At 37.6% G+C, this 21,211-nt stretch overlaps 1 protein-coding gene across 2 annotated transcripts in view; it reads left to right on the top strand.

The window, feature by feature from the left end:
- The window catches only part of EXOC2 (exocyst complex component 2), a 137,364-nt gene that overhangs the window by 106,215 nt on the left and 9,938 nt on the right, over window positions 1-21,211 (top strand). For both annotated transcript variants that reach the window (XM_075052051.1, XM_075052050.1), the window contains exon 24: window positions 18,588-18,643. In XM_075052051.1, the coding sequence (XP_074908152.1) occupies window positions 18,588-18,643 (56 nt within the window). The remainder of the gene's footprint in view (window positions 1-18,587; window positions 18,644-21,211) is intronic.

The following is a 21,211-nucleotide window of genomic DNA, read 5'->3' as shown; positions in this document are numbered from 1 at the left end:
TTCATTATATTTCTCACTTCTGACAACAGTGAGATTTCTTTAACATATTACATTGGTGTCTGAATAAATATTAAGGATCATTCTAGCTGGTGAAATGGAATGGACATGATACCCTCTCTGTCCTTGTAAACAGTTACAAAAGATGAGAACAGGAGAAGGAACTGTTTCTCCAGTTTCCTGTCATATCTGTTGGCAGGTTATCTTTAATTTCTGACTATTATAGAAATCCCAGTAGAAACTGTCCTGGAGAGACATTGCATTTTGCAGTCCCTATATGGCACATATTGAGTTGCACTTGCATGTAGACTTTATTAGGTATCTTCCTGTGCTTCCGCACACTTCTTGTATGTAGGATTTTCTGTTGCTAATTTTGAATCAAAGTTCTTGTTGGCTGGTCTCAGCAGACTCTAGACTTCAGATGTGCAAGCATGCAGTAGTAGTTCATCTGCAACTTAACTATTTTATTTCTTATTCTTCCTTTTGCTTTGCACGTGTCTGCCTTCACTCACACTTTCTGCTTTATAGTGTTTTCTGCTATTAAGCTTACCAGAAGTTGTGTACTAGACTGTCATCCATTTCTCTCCCAGCTTCTCTTTGGCTTTACCTGTCAAACCCCCTCCTGCAGGCATGTCTATGTATGCTTTGCTAATAAGCTCCAAAAACATTTTGTCTTCAGTATTTTTCATTAAAAGTTGGAATACCTGCATTCTTCTCAAACTGCAAAATTTAGTCAGCAAATTTGTAAATTGCCTATTTAAAGCAGGGTGTATTTTAAAAGTGGAAATAATATGATAGGGGAAAAAAAATATTTATCTGAAAATTCTGAAGACCTAAGACAGGCTTCATCTGTATTGCTTCAGGGATGGAAAGAACATGAGCACAAAAGCCTTGTATTTCTAAAAAGAAGTCTTGCTGTGATTCCTGGTCTTACTGTAGCTTGAGAATTATCTGTTCATGTACCCTTTCTAACTGATGGTATTAGAAGTCACTCTAACACCTAAATGAGATGATAGTTATTGCAACTCCAGAGGATTTACTTATCAGCAACTCAGAAGTCTCTTTTGTTGTCTATCCACTTGTAGGAAGTTGTACCATACTTGTCTCCAGTTTGGCATTTCAAAGGCCAGTTTGATCTTTACCTGGGAAACGTATCAGTTCAGCATTTTCTCGTTCACGCAGTGTTAGTTTGCAGTCCATCTCTGGGTGGACATCTGTTAATGTCAACAACCTTTTTTTTTTTTTGTTACAAGGGAGCCTAAATATTTTTTTTTAGAGCCTCAAGCATGCTCTTTGAGAAACATTTAACCTCTTTTAATATTATTTAGTATTTTTATGACATGTCTTTGATAATAGCATCTGATCTCTGCATTGCTCAAAGCAGATTAATTGGGGATTGGAATCAATGATAGTGCATAGAAGAGAAAGGGCAAGCATCACTTTTCCCTCTTCTGGCACCCCTTATTACATCCATGAATGAGGGGACATCCACACAAGTTTTGTACTGCCCCAACCCTTCAATAAAATGTAAGTAGTAATAAATCATGTCATCAGCAGACCAATACTCAGTGGTCTAACTTGTTGGCATAGTGAATGCTTTCATGTTTACTTTGCATGTGATAGGCACAAATGTCATCTTAATGTTTACTGTTTGGTTTACTGATTACTTTGGGTGCCCCAGTGTTACTGGAATGAGGCAGGAAACAATTTTGGAGCAATGACAGGTGGGGTTTGCAGGTTGGGTAAATGAATAGGAATGGATGGATGGAAGGATGGGAGAGGAAGAACTCAGTGATACTTCAGATAGGTTTGGGAGCCAAAACTGAAGACCAGGGAGGTGAGGGAGGTATGATAAGGTCATAGTATAAAAATCCAAAATTTTAGAACTCCAAGTCAATAGTCACTATTGCTATTATTTGGTTTTATTTGATTACTTCTTTGATTACAAGCCAAAAAAACCCCTAAAACCTTGTTTGTGAATGATGTGTTTGAGTGGGCTCAGTGTTAGACTGCTCCTTTATTACCCTTAGAAATTAGATTTTTATTATCTTGGTAATGCTCAGGGTAGTTTCTGCGGCAATCTTTAACAAACCGAGGTGTACTGAAACAAGTGGAGTCAGGAAAGAAAGTCACACGAAAAGTAAAATTACCTGTAGTCCCAAACTGTGGTATCGGGTCTGTCCCACACTCCCTAGTTAGGTTTTTTAGCTTGTGCTTAGTCTTTTCCTAAAAAGATTTGTTTCTGCAGGTGTGCTTACTGTCGATGCTTCGCTATTTCTCACCGACTATCCAGTTGGGTAGTGTTTGCTGCTAAAATATCTTGGGACTGCTCTTTTGTACCCAGATCTGTTTTAAAGTCCCTTTGGCAGTGTCTAGCCAGATTCCAAAGGCGTTGCTGCTTGCACTGCAGTTGCATGGCAGTCAATTAGTGTGTGGGTCTTGGCCTTCTGTATTGACAGAACTAATTTTTTACTCTACAGCATTTATCTGCTGAGAGATTAAATGCATTTGCAGGATTATCTTTTTTTATTATTTTGTATTTAAATGTATTTGCTCTCTTGAAACAGTTGTGTTTTTCATACTGTATTGGCTAATGCATACAATTATGTTTCCTGTTTTGAGGTTGTCAGTGCTGCAAACAAGATCCTGTGGAAATCAAGGCATCCATTTTAAAAGTTGGGTTCAAGGCAAACCACTACTGTGTAGAAACTGTGGAACTCTAAACAGGGGAAGAGTTTCTTAGATCATACTGAGGTCATAGTCACAGTTTCAGAAGACGCTGTGCATGGGAGCACTGTGAGGCCAAGAAGCATTTAGAGATCATGATTAATATTTGGGAAACTTTAGTGTGTTGTTACCTCCTCATAGGTGACTGTGGCTGTCATGTAAGGCTAATGGTTAACCTGTAGCAGAGGTTTGTCTGCTGCTGTTTGTCGCTAAGTCATAGTCCTCTAGCTCATATTATAAAGGATGAGAGTTTTGTGTGTCATATTTAAATGGGAAGTCCCAAGTTAAAACTTTGCTATTGGTCTAAGTAAACTCAGCTGTATCAAAATTGCCAGACTTGTCTGTGCAGGGAGCTGCTTATGTGGTTCCTATAATTCACACCGTTGTGCTAAGAGAATGGTTTTGTCTTGTTGATCTTTAGCATGTCGGTACTAGTTAGAAACAATCCATAACAGTGTGTGTTCTTCCCTGATAAAGGTGCTTAGTGTCTTGTGAGGATTCTTCAAGAACTATACAACATATAGTGTTACAGTACTCCCTGTACCACCTGTGTAGATGCAGAGAACCATCTTAAAATACCCAGGGTTTGCCCCAGACAACGTGGCAGGGGAGGTCCAAAAGCCTTGATGTCCTTACTAAATAAACCCATTGGTCAGTTTACATTCTTGGTTATGGTTTGAAATATTGCATAAGGGGTTTATGGTCAAGCATAAAACAATACTGAATTCAAGATGAAAGAGGAGTGATAAAAATGATTATTTTCTAATCCCTGAATGTGTGCAGTAGTTAAAGATGCTGTAGTTATTGACATTTTAAAAACACTGATGAAAATACAATCTCCAAGACGTACCTTGCCACTGGACAGCAAGACTAGCAGAGTTGGAAAATAGCTGTCTGCTCGGTGCTTCAGTAATGCTTTCTGCCCTGGGGTGCATACGTGTTTTTAAGTTGAAAATTTTAGTGTAACTAACAGTCCTAGCTTTCTGTACAAAATTTCTATACAAAATTCAGCCTGGAGCGGCTCTTCTCTGTAGCCAAGTTATCGAGCCCTTGAACTCTTACTTTTTAAGTGGGAAAATATGATAGACTTCTAACAGTACAGCAGATCCATTGTAATAAAAAGCATTTCATTAGCTTAAAATTTCTTTACATGACAAATAGCAATTTAAATTTAATGAAACACTTAAACTTTATTGATGTGTGGATGAAATTATAGTGTTGGACTTGTTCAGCGGTTGAAGTAATTCAAAATTATTAAAAGCCTTTACTTTGAACTGTGAAAAATCTTAAGCTTTCCAGTTATTGTGGGTCACTCCTGAGTCCAGATAGCTTCCAAATGTTAATTTTGGACTTGAACAATTTTTAAGGATCTATTGTTCAGGTCATGCAAAGACATTCTTCATTTCAAATTCATGCCCTTTTCAAAATGCTGTAGGGATTCAGTGAGTCTTGGAAGTGAAAAACTATGAAATAGTAACACTGGAAGCCAGTGCAAGTTCTTACCTTCACTGTAATAAATAGGATAAATATGCGGTCTCGCTGAATACTGTATATGCCTTCCAACAATTTTTATCTCATTTTCTCCTAGCAGAGTAAAGGACAGTAGGGGTTTGCGTTTTTTTTTTTGATTGGTTGGTTGTTGGGGTTTTTTGGTTGTTTTATTTTGTCGTGTGGTTTTGTTTTTTTGGTTTGTTTTTGTTTTTTGTTTTTTTACGGCAGTAATGTCTTGAAAAGCTGCTGTGGTCTGGTTCCAACTCACTGCTTATTTAAACAGACAGATAAATAAAATTCTACATGAAATCAGTTTATGGCATTTTTTGCCATAAATTTAAGGTATACTTTTGTGAGTAATTATTACTGATTTGCTGATCTACATGCATTTGACTGCAGTACATGGTGCGGTTTTAAATATGTATATTGGTAGAAGTAAGGACTGGCTGAAAGTCAAAATGGTGATGACTACTTCAAGGTCATCACAAGTTACCAAGTCTGTAGGAAAAAAAAAAAGACAAACTAGATTTTACCATAGAACTCAAATTTGAGAATTTGGTAAAATGAAGCAGAGCACTACCTCCTACTACGTCTTCCAAAGAATCCACTGCATCTGTAACCAAGGTCCCTTTCTTCAGTCAGATCTTTCCCATGACTCAATACTTCCACCGTGCCTACAAAATACTGCTACCTATTAGTGTTTGCTTGTAAGCTAATACTCTGGCTTTGATTTGGTTGCCAATTTGCCGAATTCAGTTACTAAGGAGAAATAAAAATTCTGCGTATCCACGAATGGTAAATAAAGCAATTTGGAAGAAAGTATGTAAAAATATTAACAGCCAGTCCTGTGGTTTCTTTCAGTGTGGTAACTGACTGCTTGCATTTTTTGAGTTAAAAACATTCGCAGACCTTTGCAGAATCAGGTTCCAAAAGTATTGGGTTTTTTATATTATAACTGTGATGCCTGCTTGTTACCATTGTACTTCTGATATAATTCAATAGAAGTAGCAACTTAAAAAAAAAAAAATTATTAATTGCACTAACAAAACTATACCGTAAAAGACAGGAAAATTGTGTATCTTATTGCTGCTAGTAATGTTTTTGCTCAAAGCACCACTTTTAAAGTTCCTTACTTAAAATAACCTTCTCTTTTAAGAAGTTCATACTCTACTTCCTTTTGCCATGTTTGCATTTTTCTTTTACTTACCAAGGTATATCTGTCTTAAATCACTGTAATAAATGTGGGACAAGTTTCACTGGTGACTAAGTTGTTTTTCTGTAGCTTTGAAGGTTAGACAGATGCAGGACATGACTGGACACTAGTGTCTATATTGTCCTAACTACATTCTTTGTGAAATTGGTCTCTTTTGGATCGCTTGGCTTCAGTTTTCTCATTTCTTGTAATAATAATATTTGAGTGACAACCAAAATAAATTCATAAACATAGTATATCTCTAAGCCCATTCTTCATTTATGAAATTGCTGTCATTTTGCATATGACAGGCTATTATTACCGTACCAGTGACTTCAGGAATTATGAGAAGAACACACAGTTTCCCAAGTGAGTCTGTGTTTTGAAAGGTTTTAATAATTTTAGGTTTTATAAAATCATGAAAGGACACCTTCAGGGTGCCTTTAAAAATGATGTGTTTGAAAGAAATAAATTCATATTCTTGCAGACTATGCTTGGTTTGTGTTAATGAAAGGAAATATTGCTTGAGATTTTTGGATTCAACTGTTCTCAGTTTTGATAGGGATGTTGATTTTTAGCATACCTTACAATTAAAGAAGTGACTTGCTTTTCCCACTGAATTGGTCATTCTGTATCTTTATGGTGCATATAGCTACCTTCTTTTATCTCTCAAATACATCTTTTTAAATTGACGCTTGTAGCCATTATGTAAATCCTCTTGTATTAGGATATCTGGAGGCAGTGTGAAGGGATTAGTCTGTGTTGCTGACTTCAGCCCACACGGACACAACTGGCTGTGTGACTGGGCACTAACCTGCACATCCGTAAGGTGAGAGATGTGTCTGGGATTGGCAAGGACCACCAAATATGCTGAGTTATCACACTCACGCTTTTGGAAGCCTATGTCAAAATTGTGAAGTGAAGAGGTACAATTGGTTTCTTTTTTCCTAAGTGGCTCACTTGTGAAGAATTTGGAAAATGCTTTAGGTAAATCACAAACAGGGTACATTATGGGAAATTATATAAGCACTAGGCTTCAGAAGAACGTAGGTACTAGTTTTATAAGATGATGATACTATAGTATGTCTACCAACCACCAGCTGCTTTGTTCCACCGTTTCTCTGTTTTTCTGGGAAAAAAAAACAAACAAACAACAACAAAAAAAAAACCAAACAAACCAAACAAAAAAACTAAAGAGAGTTTTTTAAGCAGCAGAGCAGTTTCTTGGTCAGCGTGCTCTAATTTTATTTCATGAGAAAACTGTTGATGCAGATGGCTTTTTTGAAAATATGCCCAATATATATCAAATATATATATAAGCAGTCCATCCCTCCTTATGTGCAATATTGTGTCTTGCCTCAGTGTTTCTCTTGCTTACAGACATTGGATACTCAAGAACGTTCTGCAGCCAGAAAACAGCCGTTAGGTTCCTGCTCTGCCATATTTCCTGGATATACACATAAGGATCTCAATCCTGCCTTACAAACTGCTAAAACTGGTTGGAACCTTGTCATACCAGGGATGTGTGCCCTGCTGATTTTTCAACACCTTATATAATGGTTATTAAAACTCTCTGCTTTACCAAAAGAAAATCCTTCAGAATTAAAATTGTTCTTATAGTGGAAATGTAGTGATAATAGAACTTATATATATAATGCTGTGACTATATATGCTGAAAATTATAGGGGAGCAGAGATGGAACTTTTAAAATTTTGCTTGGGGAGAATGAAGCAGTATTTGCTTAGGAAGCCATCCTACAGCAGCTAATGGATTGCTGATAGAAAAAGTTCAGGTAATACTGAGGCATCCTTAGATGTATTCATTTTCATGTCAAGAAGGAGGGTTTGTTATATCTAAGAATCTCACACATAAATTTCATTCTGCAGAACCTGTTTTTCCCACTCAGGAAGAACAATGGTTTTGTTTTGGATAATATATATTATGTTGTAGTTGGGTGAAATGTCTTTTCTTGTAGTGCAGGTTTTTTTCATCTACCTCAAACCAGCTACTTTAAATATTTGATAGGTGTGATTATTTGATACTGTTGGGTTTCCCCTTAGGTCAAACATACATAGCCTGTTAAATTCAACCAAAAAAAAAAAGACTGAACAGCCCCAACACTATTAATGCTGAAGTAGAAACGGTAAGATTTTTTTTTTAAGTGCTGCTAAATCTGTAGGGCAGCAGCACAGTGTTGGCTGTGAAGGGTTTTCTTATTCTGTCTCAAGGTTGCATTTATGAGTTACAGCCACATGTTGATGGAGCAACTGTGCATGTAGAGCACCATTTAATGGCTAGAACAGTGCCAGACAATGTTGTTAATACTTACAACAACAAAAAACCAAGTTTCTATGGGTCTTATATCTCAAGTACTGGGCTCAGCTAAGAGTCATTGATGCATTTGTTTACAAGTGGCAGTTTGGGTGAGCTGATACTGGTGTATGCTTAGATAAGAGGTATGGATGGCTATAAGCTCCGAAGTAGGTATTTTTTTACATTAGTGCATAGGCTTTTTGTTTGGTTTAGAGGGGTTTGATTTTTTTTTTTTGCCATTTACATTTCTTGTTACCAGATTAACAGGTTGAAGTTTGGCTTATTCTGCAATAATTTAAGTAATTTGAGAGAGTATTTATGGTTCTATTCTTAGACTTGCAGCATCCTTTGCTCATGACCTTTACATCTGGGTTTGTAAAAGGCCATTTACTCTTTATTGCTGTGTTTGATGGAAGAAACGTAAGTAAATCCACCTCTTCACAAAACTCTCCTGAGAGAATGCATACCAAATTGGCCTTCAGCTACCTGCACATCTTTTAAGTATTAGATGCTGGCAAACATCTCTTCTTCCCAAGCGAAGCACTATTGGGCTTCACATTTCATGTTGTAGTCTTTGGCCTTTACAGGTCTTGCTCCTTATCTTCTTAATGAGAAAGCAGACTATATTCTGTCCCAAGAAGCAGTGGATTTTAATGTATGTGGTAAGGATCAAAAAGCAGCAAGTATTTCAATTGCAGACTTCATGTATCCCTCAGATCCTTCTGGCAATTTGGATGGAGTAGCAGAAAGTTCAGAACAACCTTAGCAGCTTCTTTTTTAAAGACATCTTAGTTTGGACTATGCACAAGGGCACAGAAGCAGTATTATTCTCTTGGCGTTCTCCTCTTGTAGACTGAAGTTCATGCATAGGCAAAGGTATTAATCATAGTATTGGCAGTCTTTAGAGCTCTTGCTACTCCAAGCCAGCGGAAACACAGAAACTTTCAGGTTCTTTGAACATGGTGACATAATTTCTATTGCTTGAATTAAAATAGTTCAAAAACTACAAGTAATGTGAGTCTTGAAAGCCTTCAAGTTTAATGTTTTTGGAAAGCAGTTTTGTGCTACTTGTGTCAAGTCCTTCAGGTGACATTCATTGTGTTACATCAACATAGTGTCATGGCTGAAAATAAGAGCAAGGCAACTAATTCAAAGATGTAGCGCTCTGGCCTTCAGATCTGAAAACATTTAGCTAGGTTCTGACTCCCAGCAATAAAGGCTCTGTCCTCCCTTGCTTCAAAACTGTGCTTTGTAAAAGCAGTTCCCCACATAGATTACCAGTAAGTTCTTCATTAAATTTCAATTATCAAGCTATTTTTTCCGTCACTATTAGTTCTTACAACTTTTTTTCTGATTCCTAAGGTTCTGTATATTTATAATTACCATGTGCTATGCAGAGAAGAATTTCAAGGAAACATTAATCAGATTCACAGTTCTATTAGTTTGGAGCTAGTAAGAACAATAGATTTATCAAAACATTTTCAGTTTTACCAAGAAAGAGCTGCTAATGAGCTATTTATAGCACGCTTGTATCTATTTTTGTCAGTAGTCTAAGGACTGACTTAGGACAAATGGGTTAAAAAACAGGAAATGTGGTTAAATAAGTGGGTAATCTCTCCAGAGAGTTTCCAGTTTGCCTACACGTTCACATTTTCTTCTGAATGTACTCTCAAAACAACACTAAGTACAGTACCTTGAAATCCATCTCCGTTTAAAGGAGGGAATGTTTCCAGCAATAGCAGGAAGTGGCCTAGTGAAAAATTTTACATTCTTGGTTAAATTCAAATGAGGTTCTGGAGTCACTGTCTGTAAGTGTGGTTTTCTGCTTTAATAACATCGGTGTACCATATGAATCCATAAAAGTCTGTGAATGCTGTAATTGTATCTTTGGTTCTAGACTGGTTTTAGGTAATTACTTTCTTCCCACTTTGCCCTTTCTTTTACATGGGGCTGTATTTATTTGTTAATGTACTGTGCACATATTTTTAAAAATACATATGTAATCATGTTTTGAGATGGTAAAAGTAGTGTTAATAATCAGACTGCATAAATCTTACTGTGAAGTAAGGAATTTACTGAACATGATGATGTCCATTTAATTGTCCAAGAGGTGGTGTCCATATTTCTTTGGGCAAAGCAGAAGCAATAACTAAATGAAAGCCATTCTTTGCACTGCTTGTTATTTGTTTTTTGACAGCACTAATTATTAGCTTTTTCAAAATCAACTTGAAAATGATTTGTGCATCAAAACAAGGAGGGAGTATAATAAATAAAGCAGCTTAAGTGGTTGTAGAGGTTATGACCTGGTGGAGCTCAGTTTTTAGAGCTACTGTCAGATATAAGTGTTTCTAATTACTAAAAATGTATTTGCTATCATGCTTTGTTGTTTGCCCTGGATGAAAACAATTTTAGAAAACTGTTTGTAGGATGCTAAGAGCAGAAGAAACAGGCTTGTCTAGCTACCTTAATTTAGAAAACAGGCCACTGGTAGTACTGGTATTTGAAGCTGATTTCCTCTCAACCATCTTTGAAGGGAGAAACCTGTGTGCTGTTGTAAAGAGTAGAGGTGAGCTGCTTTGTTATGTCCATGGGGAAATTCCAAGTCACATCTCTACTTTTTTTTTTTCTATGGTTTTTTTAAACATCTGCGGGGTGTCAGGTTAGATGATATCACTGTGTGGGTGGGGGCACTTCAGTAAAATAGCATGACATACTCATATACCAGTGCTGTAGTTCATGAAAGGCTCGTGTCTGCAAACAAGTTAGGTTTCTGTCTATTCCACAGTTAGGAGACTATCTTGAAAGGTATAGAAAGGCTTCTTGGAAATTAGAACACTACTTTTCTAAAGGAGGTATTGCCTTCACTGTAGTAACTGCAAATAGTAGCTAGCTTTTAAAATTATTCTCCAGAAACATTAAATCATTTAGGGCATTTTCTAATGAGGCAAATTCAGTTTGTTGTTCTAGAAACATACAAAGTTTTCATTCATAATGGAATTTTAATTATTTCAGTTAATTCCTACGATGGAATTAAACAGACTGTCAGTCACATTAAATTTTCCCTGATTGTAAATGTTAGATTTCTAAATAGTTTTGGGGGACAGCACCTTTATTCATATGCGTTTCACATAGCCTCGGGCATGATCTCCGTCCTTGCGGGTAGCAGATGCTACCCACGTCTTTCATGTCATCCTGGGCACTTAATTCTAAATCCAAATTGCTTGTATATTTTTTTCAAATCCAAGTTAAGTGCTCTGAAAGAGTGAGTAAATAAATTTATTCCAAATAGCTTCATAGTACCAACATAATTTAAAACATTTTTTGCTATACTGCATACTAAAAATAAAAATATTTTGGTGTTCATTTTAGTTTTCACTTTTAGTCCGTGCTGCCTCTTGTTCATTTCTTGGGATAAGGTAGTTGATAGATAAAGCTTTGTCATGGTCTGGGAGGTGTCAGGCAGTCATCCGTAATTATGGGAAGCCTAGAGCTATTCTATAGATCTCTTAAATTAAATCTTGGGTACCAAGGCATGTCTGCACAGATTTTTTTTTTTATTATTATTTATTTTTAAATTCTTCTAGCAGCTTCTGCATGCAGACAGTGCTGACTACTCTGCTGACCTGCTGCGACCTCAGACGATGTTTCGCTCTTTAGTGCCTCTTCCCCCTCCCACCCGTTCTGTCTTACCTGTTTATATTCTTAGTTTTCAAAAAGAGATTACTTGATTTTAGTCGGAAGTTATCGGTTAGGTTAGACTGAAAAGTGAAATTCTGTGGTGTGTGTCGGGCAGTCGGGCAGCATGGTTTGTCAGGAGGCATCCCTCTAACCTTGAAATCCCTGAGTAGGCTGCACAGGGCAGGATGGGGCTCATTTGATGGAGTGTGTAGCACAGTCTGCCTTTTCAAGATTCAGAAATATAAATAATAGGCTGCCATCCCACAGAGTGTCCTGCTAGCCCATAGTACTGCTTTCGTAACATGAGTTTCATGGACGAAAAAATGTCCTGACCACACTGGAAATCATACTAGAATAATTGTAGTTGAAGCAGTTGTTAAATACTGCTATTGCTTCAGCTGCGATGCGAACAGAACCTAGAGGAAATTTAACAGTTAAAATCAGACTGTTTAAAAGAAGTTACATGGCTTTGTGGATACCATTCATTAGTTTCTTTTTTAATGTGCACTACACAGCACTGATTAACGACTTGCAGTAGATGTGTGCAGGTTTTTTTCCAGCAGTTTCATATAGCAGATTACAAACTTAGAGAAGAGCTGCAGGAGCTTAACTGACATACAGTTCAAAACACTTTGTGTGTGACTTGCTGTAAAGTTTGGTACTTTATATCTCAAGCTTGGAGATTAACATTTCCAATATCAATTCAGCTAAATCTGGCAATAGGGTGTTATGTAACTGAAACATATATATATCAAATAATTTTAAAAGCAGGTGCCTTCCTTAGAACAGAGCAGATGAAATCATAATTTTTTTCCATTTGTCCTCCTCTAAATTTACTATCAGCATTGCAAATGAAATGTCCAGGAACAGTCAAGTATTGATGCTGTGCAGCTAGGTATGAAAAATATTAATCTCTTTGGGTCACCAAATTCTGTTTGTTGTTATTTTTTTGAGGAAAGTTTTTATTAAAAAGTAATTGGGCAAAAAAAAAAGTTTTCAGACTGATTGACTGTTACTGGCATAACTCACCAAACAGAACAATAAATTGTAAAAATATTGCATACAATTGGATGGGTTTAAAATTTGAAATTTCAGACTCCCAGGCATCAGTTTTCCTAGCTCTACCAAGTCATGTTCAAGCCTCAAGGCCAACAAATTTAGTGCTCTCTTCTCAGAGGCACTAAGAAACATTGCTACCACCAGCAGCAGTTGCTTGCCCATGCAAGTACTGACCTCCTACAGAGGCCAGAATGCTCTCTGTTGTTTCCTAAATTGGTGGCTCTGTGCCTACCCAAGACTCATTTCTGTTTCAGTCCCTTAGAGCTTAGGTTTCTACTAAACCAGTCAACTCAATCTTGAAACAGGACTGGTAGCTTGGTCAACGGATAAAGAATGATTCAGCCTTCTTTGGTGAATCCCTCTCTTTGCTTTTCAAAAAAAAAAGCCAGAATTGAGTGACAGCTGTCAAACTGTAGAACTTCCTGTGGATGGCTTTAACTCTACCACAGAAGAGCAGCAGCTTTTAATATTCCTGCCTGATTTTTATTTGACTGTGAATTTGTCTCAGAACTTTATTCTTTTGACCCTTCATAGCCTCTCATCCTCACGTCTGGTGTGGTTTACTGCCGATGAGCAGAGGTACCTGCTGACACCACCTACTTTTTCTAAACAGTTGTGTGCTTTTATCCTCCCCTCCTTCTTTTTGCACGACAGACAAGCTGAAAGGCTTGTTCAGTGAGAGGCAGTGGCAAGATTAGCTTCCCAGTTGTCCATCTCAAATGAGGTTCCAATCTCGCAAGAGTTAAAGTATGTCGAACCCAAGCTGCCTGGGTTAAAATTTCCTGTGTGTCTCAGTTGTCCTAGCTGAACTGCAGTTCATTCTTTGAACTCTTGAGTCTGCGGAAGACGTAAAAGTGTTTGACGCTCATATCTTCTCTCTCTATCGAGTTGCTCTAGAAGGACTGGGAACATTTGAAGACCTGCATTGGCTTCTGGCACAGAAAAAGCATCCTGATGAGTTCAGTTTTACCATGTGTGCAACTTTTGCTCTATTTTTGCATGCAAGTTTTTGTAGCCTCTCTGTGTCTTAAAATTACGCATATGGTATTGCAGTTTTAGCTTTTGTATGCTTATTCAGTCACTTTGGAGGTTTCATAGTAGAATGCTGTCATCTAAGTACTTGGGGGAAACATAGCTCTGAGAACTACATGTGGGGCAACTGGTAGCACTACAGCATCTGAAGATCTCCTGAATGACTCCTGCATTGGCAAGCTAGAAGTTTAGTTTCCGTTGCTCCTCAGAACCACAAATCTTTTTTCCTTCTGCTTTTCCCATAGTTCACAGTCATCCTTGCTACAGTGTTACAGTATTGTTAAAATTGCTTGTGAATATAGACTTTCTGACAGATTTAGTTTGTAAAAAAAAAAAAAAAAAAAAAAGTGATGTAAACTGGAGATTAAATTTAATGGATAATCTTGTTCAGTGTTTCACCAGTAAAAAGTACAGTGGAGGGCCCAAAATGGGAAGGTGCTATTTTAAAGTTTGTCAGCCATTGTGGTACTTGATGGCTGAAACTGTCCTTCATTTTTATGTCTTAAGTCTTCCTGTCCATTTTTCTTTAGAGCAGTACTGGGGCTTTGTTAGTGGCAGCTAGCATTCCAGCAAGTCAGTGTCTTCGGTGTTAAGAATAGAGTGGGAGTGGAATGCATTTATGCTGTAACAGAATAATAACATTTTCCTGAGAGAAATTGCAAGGGCTTGTTGAGACTTTCTTTAACACATTTCTGTCAGAAGCTATGGAAGGGCATTGTATTTGTGCTTCAACATGCTAAATAAGAGGTACTTTAGACTTAAGAATGTTATGTTTCACTTGATTAGCCTAATAGTTGCAACCTACAGTTATATGGTGCATTAGCTTTCAGTGCTGCATAATAGGACTGGCAGCATGGTGTCCCAAAAACTGTAATTGCGTGGGCTGCTGAACAGTCATGGAGAAATCTGCACAAAAATTCTATTCTAGACAGAATTTTTGAAGTGAATTTCACAACAAATTCACAGTTGGATGCCACTGCTTGTATTTCCAGTGAATCATACTCCAGAAAAGTAATACTTTGCTTCAACAAAGCCTGCCACAAACAGTGCAGTGATATAAATCAGAAATTGGATATTTTTTAATTGTAATTTTTCAAAATATAGTACAGTTATTAACTATGCCTGCAGGTCCTGACATTCAGATATGTTTGGCTTTGTCTCCACATGCAAAAATGAAAATCCTTCACAAATAAGACAAAAAGAAGGGCTGGGGGGAAATACCTTTTTACTTATGCTCTGTTCATGATTGGAAACTGCCTCCCCAACAGCAATGGTTGTCACACCACCACATATTTAATAGCATAGTCAGAGCAAACCTGTTACATGGTTACCTCTAATTTCCAGCTTTAGTTTACTGATGGTTAATTCATTTTTACTTTTCTTATGCCAGTATTGTTCTTCAGCTTAGCTAGTTCTCCCTTCTCTCCCTGTCTGGTTCCATTTACTGAAGTGTAATTGCATCTTCTTTCTGTCTTTGGTTTGTTTAGCTTACCAAGACAAGGTCTTTTAGACTATTAGATGCTGCAATTAAGGCAACTACAGTTTCATGTACATGAACTGTCTCTAAACTGCATAGCTTTGCACAGTTTGTGCTGAATTATCTGCTCTTAAATTGCAAAACCTGTCTAAGAAACCGAGGAAATATTTGAGCTTGTGCTGAGCCCCCTAATCGTGCAGTCATAGCAGGACTGGACCCACTGTGAAAGGTCAGGAGCACCTAATTAGTGCTACTGGCATTGCAAGAAATAATCTCCTTTAGGCTCTCAGTTCACCTATTTGTCCTTGTATGTAGTACGAAGATGCAAGATAAAATATGTCTGCTTATGCCCTTTCACTGAGGTTTAAGTTAACAATTCTATCGTACAGCTGGGTTGGGATAGCTATATGTAATACTAAGCTACTGTCACTTCATTTTTACCATAGGTTCCATCTGAATTCCATTTAGTCAATTCATTCTGACTTCTTCAGTTAGAAGACATAAATGACCATATTATATCTTAGCTGTGCACCACCAGCCAGTGGTATTTAGCACCTGGCGCTAATGTTGCTGACATTAGTATTTCATGCTTGTAGAAATTAACGGTACCTGGTTACAGTGACTCAGTGACTGACTTTTTAAGAAATATCTTACAGAAGGTTTCCACAGACATAATTGATAGGCAACTTTTACTAGCACAGTCCAAAGTTTTTAATTTGGGTGCTCTCAGCGCCAGCAGACAGAATTAGCAGCTCCTATCCTGAGCCAAATTGCATGAATGCATGAGAAGAGGCACGCTACCTCAGGAGCTTAGGTGGGATGGGTGGGAAATAAGGATTCTTCCTTGGAACCACATCACCCTCTTACACAACCCACCCGCTTCAGTCTCTATACATTCCAGCTTTTCACTTGCTCCCCTTGATAACATGTCTTCCCAGCTCAGCCTGCTGGCCTCCTCTCTGCAAGACACACACCTGCCCTCTCTGTTTTACATAGCAGCCCCCTCTCTGTATGTTCATTACAGCTCCCCAGCTATACCAGGGTTTGAGGTGCTTCATTAGAGAACAATCAGCTGGGCCACTGAAATGTTGCTTAGTTCACAAGTGGAATTTTGATTGACTAATGAACGTGCTCTGGCGGTGCTCAGGTAACCATAGAGAAGGGAGACCGTCAAAGTCTTAATCTTGTGCGGCATTTGTGCAAAAGTAAAAACACACAGTTTCCACATGAGAGATCTTACTGTCACAAAGTGAGGCCGGTAGGCAGCCAAAACCTGAATACCGCATAGGTTTGCAGACCAAAATCAACACTTTGCACCCTGAGGTTAACTGCAAACCAGCTCCCAAATTCACCCTATACCGCTTGATGTGATTTGCATACCACTGCTTGGTGCCTGGTCAAGTTGTATTTGCTTGTAGGATGTGATACAAATTTTGTCCCCTGATATGAAGCCTGTAGAGGATTTAAACTGGGGCAGAGTGAAGTAGAAGAAGGAAAACAGTACAAGAGGAAAAAGGAAGGGGGTGTTGCGTTTCCACATATACCTGTGATCTTTTGGTGTGGTTCAAGTACTGGTGTGTATTATTCTTACTTTGTTTTGCAGGTTACAGGGGAGGAGAAAAAAAGTCAGTTTCATAAAATTTCTGGTATTGCTGTGTTCCTTCCTTGTTGCAAAAAATCATTAAGATAACAAGGAACTATAAGCTTGCAACCTAGTATACTATGGTATTTGACTTGTTGTTGGTTTAGTTGAAATGGAAAGAGTGACTGAGATTTTTCAAGGAAAAGAATAAAGACAGTGAGAAAAGGCATTAGAGATGTTTTGGAATGTGTGGGGAAAGGCTTGTATTTTTCTTTACCTTTTTCAGTTATTTGCATCTCTTCCAGAGCAAAAATAGAACATTCCTTCCAAAAAGGTCTTAATTCTTTTGTATGTTCAGAAAGCACACAGCTTTTAGTGAGAGCAGTAAAATCTGCTTTGATGCTTGCCTCTTTGCTATGAACTTTTGAAACAGAGACTGTCTTGATACACAGGCCTGGGTGCAGATCTCAGCTACGTCCTGACTGCACGTTGGAACAAGAGTCACTGTTCAACATCTCTTCAGTTCCCCCAAGCACCTTTGCTTCCAACAGGAAACCCGTGATCCCTCTGGGAAGCATCCTCCAATCTAAACTCTAGGCTGCATCGCATCGCACAGTGTAGATGCAGGCGAGGAAAGTGTTCATACCTCATGCAAGGGGTCCCGTTGTCCTTTTGTCCTACTCTTATAAAATGTTTGTCCATAATTATCTAAGTAAGAACAAGTGTCTCCTTTTTAGATCTTGAGACAAGTTGTGGGACCAGTGGTTAAAAAATGAGCACAACCAAGGTGGCAGTTGTGAGATATGACTCTATTCTCCCATAGAATAACTCATTTTGATGATCTTGGGTAACTCTTTTTAAAGCTATTTTTTGTAGCAGGATTAAGTTGCTGCATCAGTGTTATCTGAGGAAAGGTGGAGCAAGTAAGATGAACTGATTAAAGGTTCACTTTGTAATTTTTATAACAGCAGCCTTAATCACACTGTGATCTCTGAGCTGTGTGGTCTCACCAGTCTTTGTCCATGATTCTGGTCTTTTACTGTCGATTGAATATACCAAAGGGAGTGATGGGGTCATTGCACTTTCTCCGATTCATGCTAGAGCAATTGATATCGGAAGTTGAGGTCATGTGGATCAGTAACCCTCTCAGTACTTTATGTTGCACTTCTGACATTTATGCATACTTTAATAAGTTAAATGCTTTCTCATTTGGCTTTGCCTACGAAAAGTGAAGCACCCAGAAAAGCAAATGGTGCAATTTTAGATTTTTACCTATTTTAGATCTTACACAACTAGAGTCCAGATCTGGGAGGTTACTCCAGAATTACAGCAGCATAGGAGCCTGTCTTAACTGAAGCATACCCTGCTGGATGTCCTTCTATTTAGAATTTCCTGTTTAATATAAATTGACAAACATTTCATATCGTTGGTAAATAAAATGTTTATTTGACTTCTCCACCCTCCCCAAGAGGAAATTTCTACTAAGGCATGACATCTCCTATAAACTGCCATGAGTAATATCTGTTGAACTGCTTTCAGAGAAAGAGTCCTCGCTATTTCTATCTATAATAATAACTTACAGTCAGAGAAGCTGATAAAGTAGTAAGATCATCTTGAAGACTGTTGTACAAACAAAACCCCTTGTCTTCTCTGTTTCTTTAGAACTTATTGAGCTGTAGTGCATGTTCTGTGCCATGGTATGTGTATTCTAGTAAGGCATCCAGAATTTATTTTTTAATAAAGGTAGCTTTTAATTAAATTGCAAAGTTGGTGAAATGGGGTTACCAGAGAAGAAGAATACTGAAACAGGAACCTGCTGGGTTTTTTAACCTTTTGCTGTAAGGAAATGTGCCTTTCTCCATTTGATTTGAAAAAGGAAATAGGCTGGTGGTGTAGCTATGGAACTTTCTCTTTCTGCCTCCGATTGCAAAAGTGCTAGTGAAAGAATGAAAAGAAAAAGTACAGTATTGAACAGTAGAATATTATGGCTTTGTTGAGACAACAGAATGAAAGTAATTATCCTGTTTGTTTTGTTTCAGGCGTCAGAAACTATTTGAAAGAAGCATTAGTGAATATCATTGCTGTGCATGCAGAGGTGAGAAAAACTTCAGACTGAAATTAATTCATATGAATGTAAGCATGAAACAGTGTACTTTGCATGGTAGATCCTGGCTTTCATCACCCCTGAAAGCCGTACCTCTATTGAAGTGTCTTCAGTATAGATGTAAGTGCTTTGGATTAGGTTTAGCCAACCAAGTATGCAACTGCTAACTTTTTTAAGGGCAAGAGGAGATGAACAGTTCCTGTTTATCCTCAGTAACACTCCATTACACCTTTTTGTTTCCACTGTCTGATGAAGAGGAAAGCCAAAGTCTAAAGCTCAGTTCTTCCCTTTTCTTGCAGATGAAAGAGAGAGAGAGAGAGAGAGTTATGATGCTCACTTTCTCTGATTAACTTTATTTTCCACAACATATGAAAATGAGCTTGTGCTTCGCTTTGGAAGAAGTGTTCAACATATGCCACTCAGAGTGAAAAGGCCATCTCTATCATTCTTGTACATAGGATGAAAAGTGGAAACCTAAAACCAGAAAGTTTTATAGTCTCTGTACAGCACAGGTTGTGTTTGAAATACTTAGGTAGGTAATGGCTTATGATAGGGAGGGCATATTAAAATTAAAATATTATTATTAAAATAATACACTTGCAGAGCTGCAGTTATTTGGCCTTTTGTGATAATATGCAGGAGTTTTCTATAATCCTTTAAATTAAAGCCTGTGTTCTACATACTCCTTCCTCCTAATCATCAAGAGTGTTACCAGATTACTACTGCTCCTTGTACAAGCATTGGCGGTAATATCAGTCTTACCTTTCAAAATACCACAAGTATAGCTGCTCTGCCTTTTCCATCTATTTAAAATCTGATGAGATTCACTTGAGGTTTTTGTTTATTTCATTCCTCCTTAAATTATAAGGCTTCATATAAGTTAAAATATTTTCAGAAACTTTAAATATCACTTGCAATATTTTTTATTCCATTTCAGTATTTACTTATAGCAGTTTTCACAGAAGCATTGCTGATTTTACCAAATGCTTCCAAATGAGGGAGTAAGCAGCACCAAAAATATATACCAACATGATATTCATTTTTAATTTTGTTTTTCAACGTAGTGGAAATTAATGAAATTGAGAGTTTTTGCTTTAAAAAAAGTCAAAGGCTTTTGTGACTTATGGAGCTAATCCTGTAAACATGCATACTCGTTAAATTGCTGCAACAGAAAGGTGCACTGCCTTGCTGACTTCATTGAGACCGATACTGATTTTGGCCCAAATAGTATTGCCTCATAAATTTCTAGATGTGAAATATTACAGAAATATGAAAATGTGTGTCAAGATGAAACTCCCATTTCCACTGTTTTCTGGTGAAATTCTGTAAGCTGGGTCAGATTTAAGTTTTGTTAGCAAGGCTGCAAGTTTCTGTCGTTTGAAACAGCAAAAATTAACCATCAGCTGAACAGTGAGCATGGACTGAAGTGGAAAGAAAGTTGTTTCTCTACCTTTGAATTCAAATTTAACTGAAATCAAAACAAGAGCTTCTTATTGCAAATTTGTGATGATTCACCATTGCTGAGAATTTTTTTTCCTGGATTCTGTATAGTAACTTCAAGAGTGCTCGTTGTGGGCACAAATATTCTCTTCTCAGTAGAAGGTTTTTGGGCATGTTCCTGGTATGTTTGTGTTGAATTGCTCAGCAATATTTGCTGCTGAATAAGATGACCCCTTCCGAAATCGTTACTGGTTGTTGGGTTTTTTTCTTACTGTACAGCTAAGTATGTCACTTAACTGTTTTGACCCACAAAAGCTAAGTGAAACAGGCTGCGTGTTTGAATTATGCCTTTTGGAACAGTCAGCTTTGTGGGATCCCTGATACACAATTCATTACTTAAATCACTGAAAACTGTGTAGGAATCTTGCATTCTGGGTTTGTTTCCCCACCCCGCCTTAATTTGCTTTTACACTTGTGTATTATTATCTTCTGTCAATTACTGCATTTCCTTGTCAGACATGAGTTCTAAACTTCACATAAAGCAAAGGTATTCTAGCAAAAAATCATTCTATTACTTAATTTTTTAGATCATTTTAAAGCAGAAATCAGGGGCGGGGAGGGAAGTGTTTAAAAACTCTGTGCAGTTCATTTTCCTTCTTGCACCACTTCAGTCACATCATCTTCAGTTCCTTGTGTCATCTTCTCCCCCAACCCTGTGCAGTTTTAGTGCAGCTTTATCATCACTTTTAAGTCTTGACACAATTCTGGTCTGTCTGACCTATAATCTCACTTCCTCCTATATTCCAACCTCTTGGCCTGCATTTTCCCCAATTCTGTGTAGAAAAACCATACTTTTTTTTTTTTTAATTCACCAACAATTTTTCGCTTCCTTAAAGCTCCCTTTAAGGAAGACTGGTTTCTTCATGCTTTCCTTCAGGCATAGATCTAATGTTTAATTTTGCGTTGCTGTTGTGTTACAGTTGCTATTCTGAACCTAAAATGGAGGATCCAAGTACCACTTTAAAAAGTTATACAAATAAGCAGTTAAAAAGATGATCTTGATGTATGGAAAAAGCAGTAAGGTGTAGTGTTTTTGCCAGGGAACTGGCAGTGGTGGAA

Source organism: Buteo buteo, chromosome 20, assembly GCF_964188355.1.
Source record: "Buteo buteo chromosome 20, bButBut1.hap1.1, whole genome shotgun sequence".
NCBI lineage: Eukaryota > Metazoa > Chordata > Aves > Accipitriformes > Accipitridae > Buteo > Buteo buteo.
This window is presented reverse-complemented; position numbering and strand designations above follow the sequence as displayed.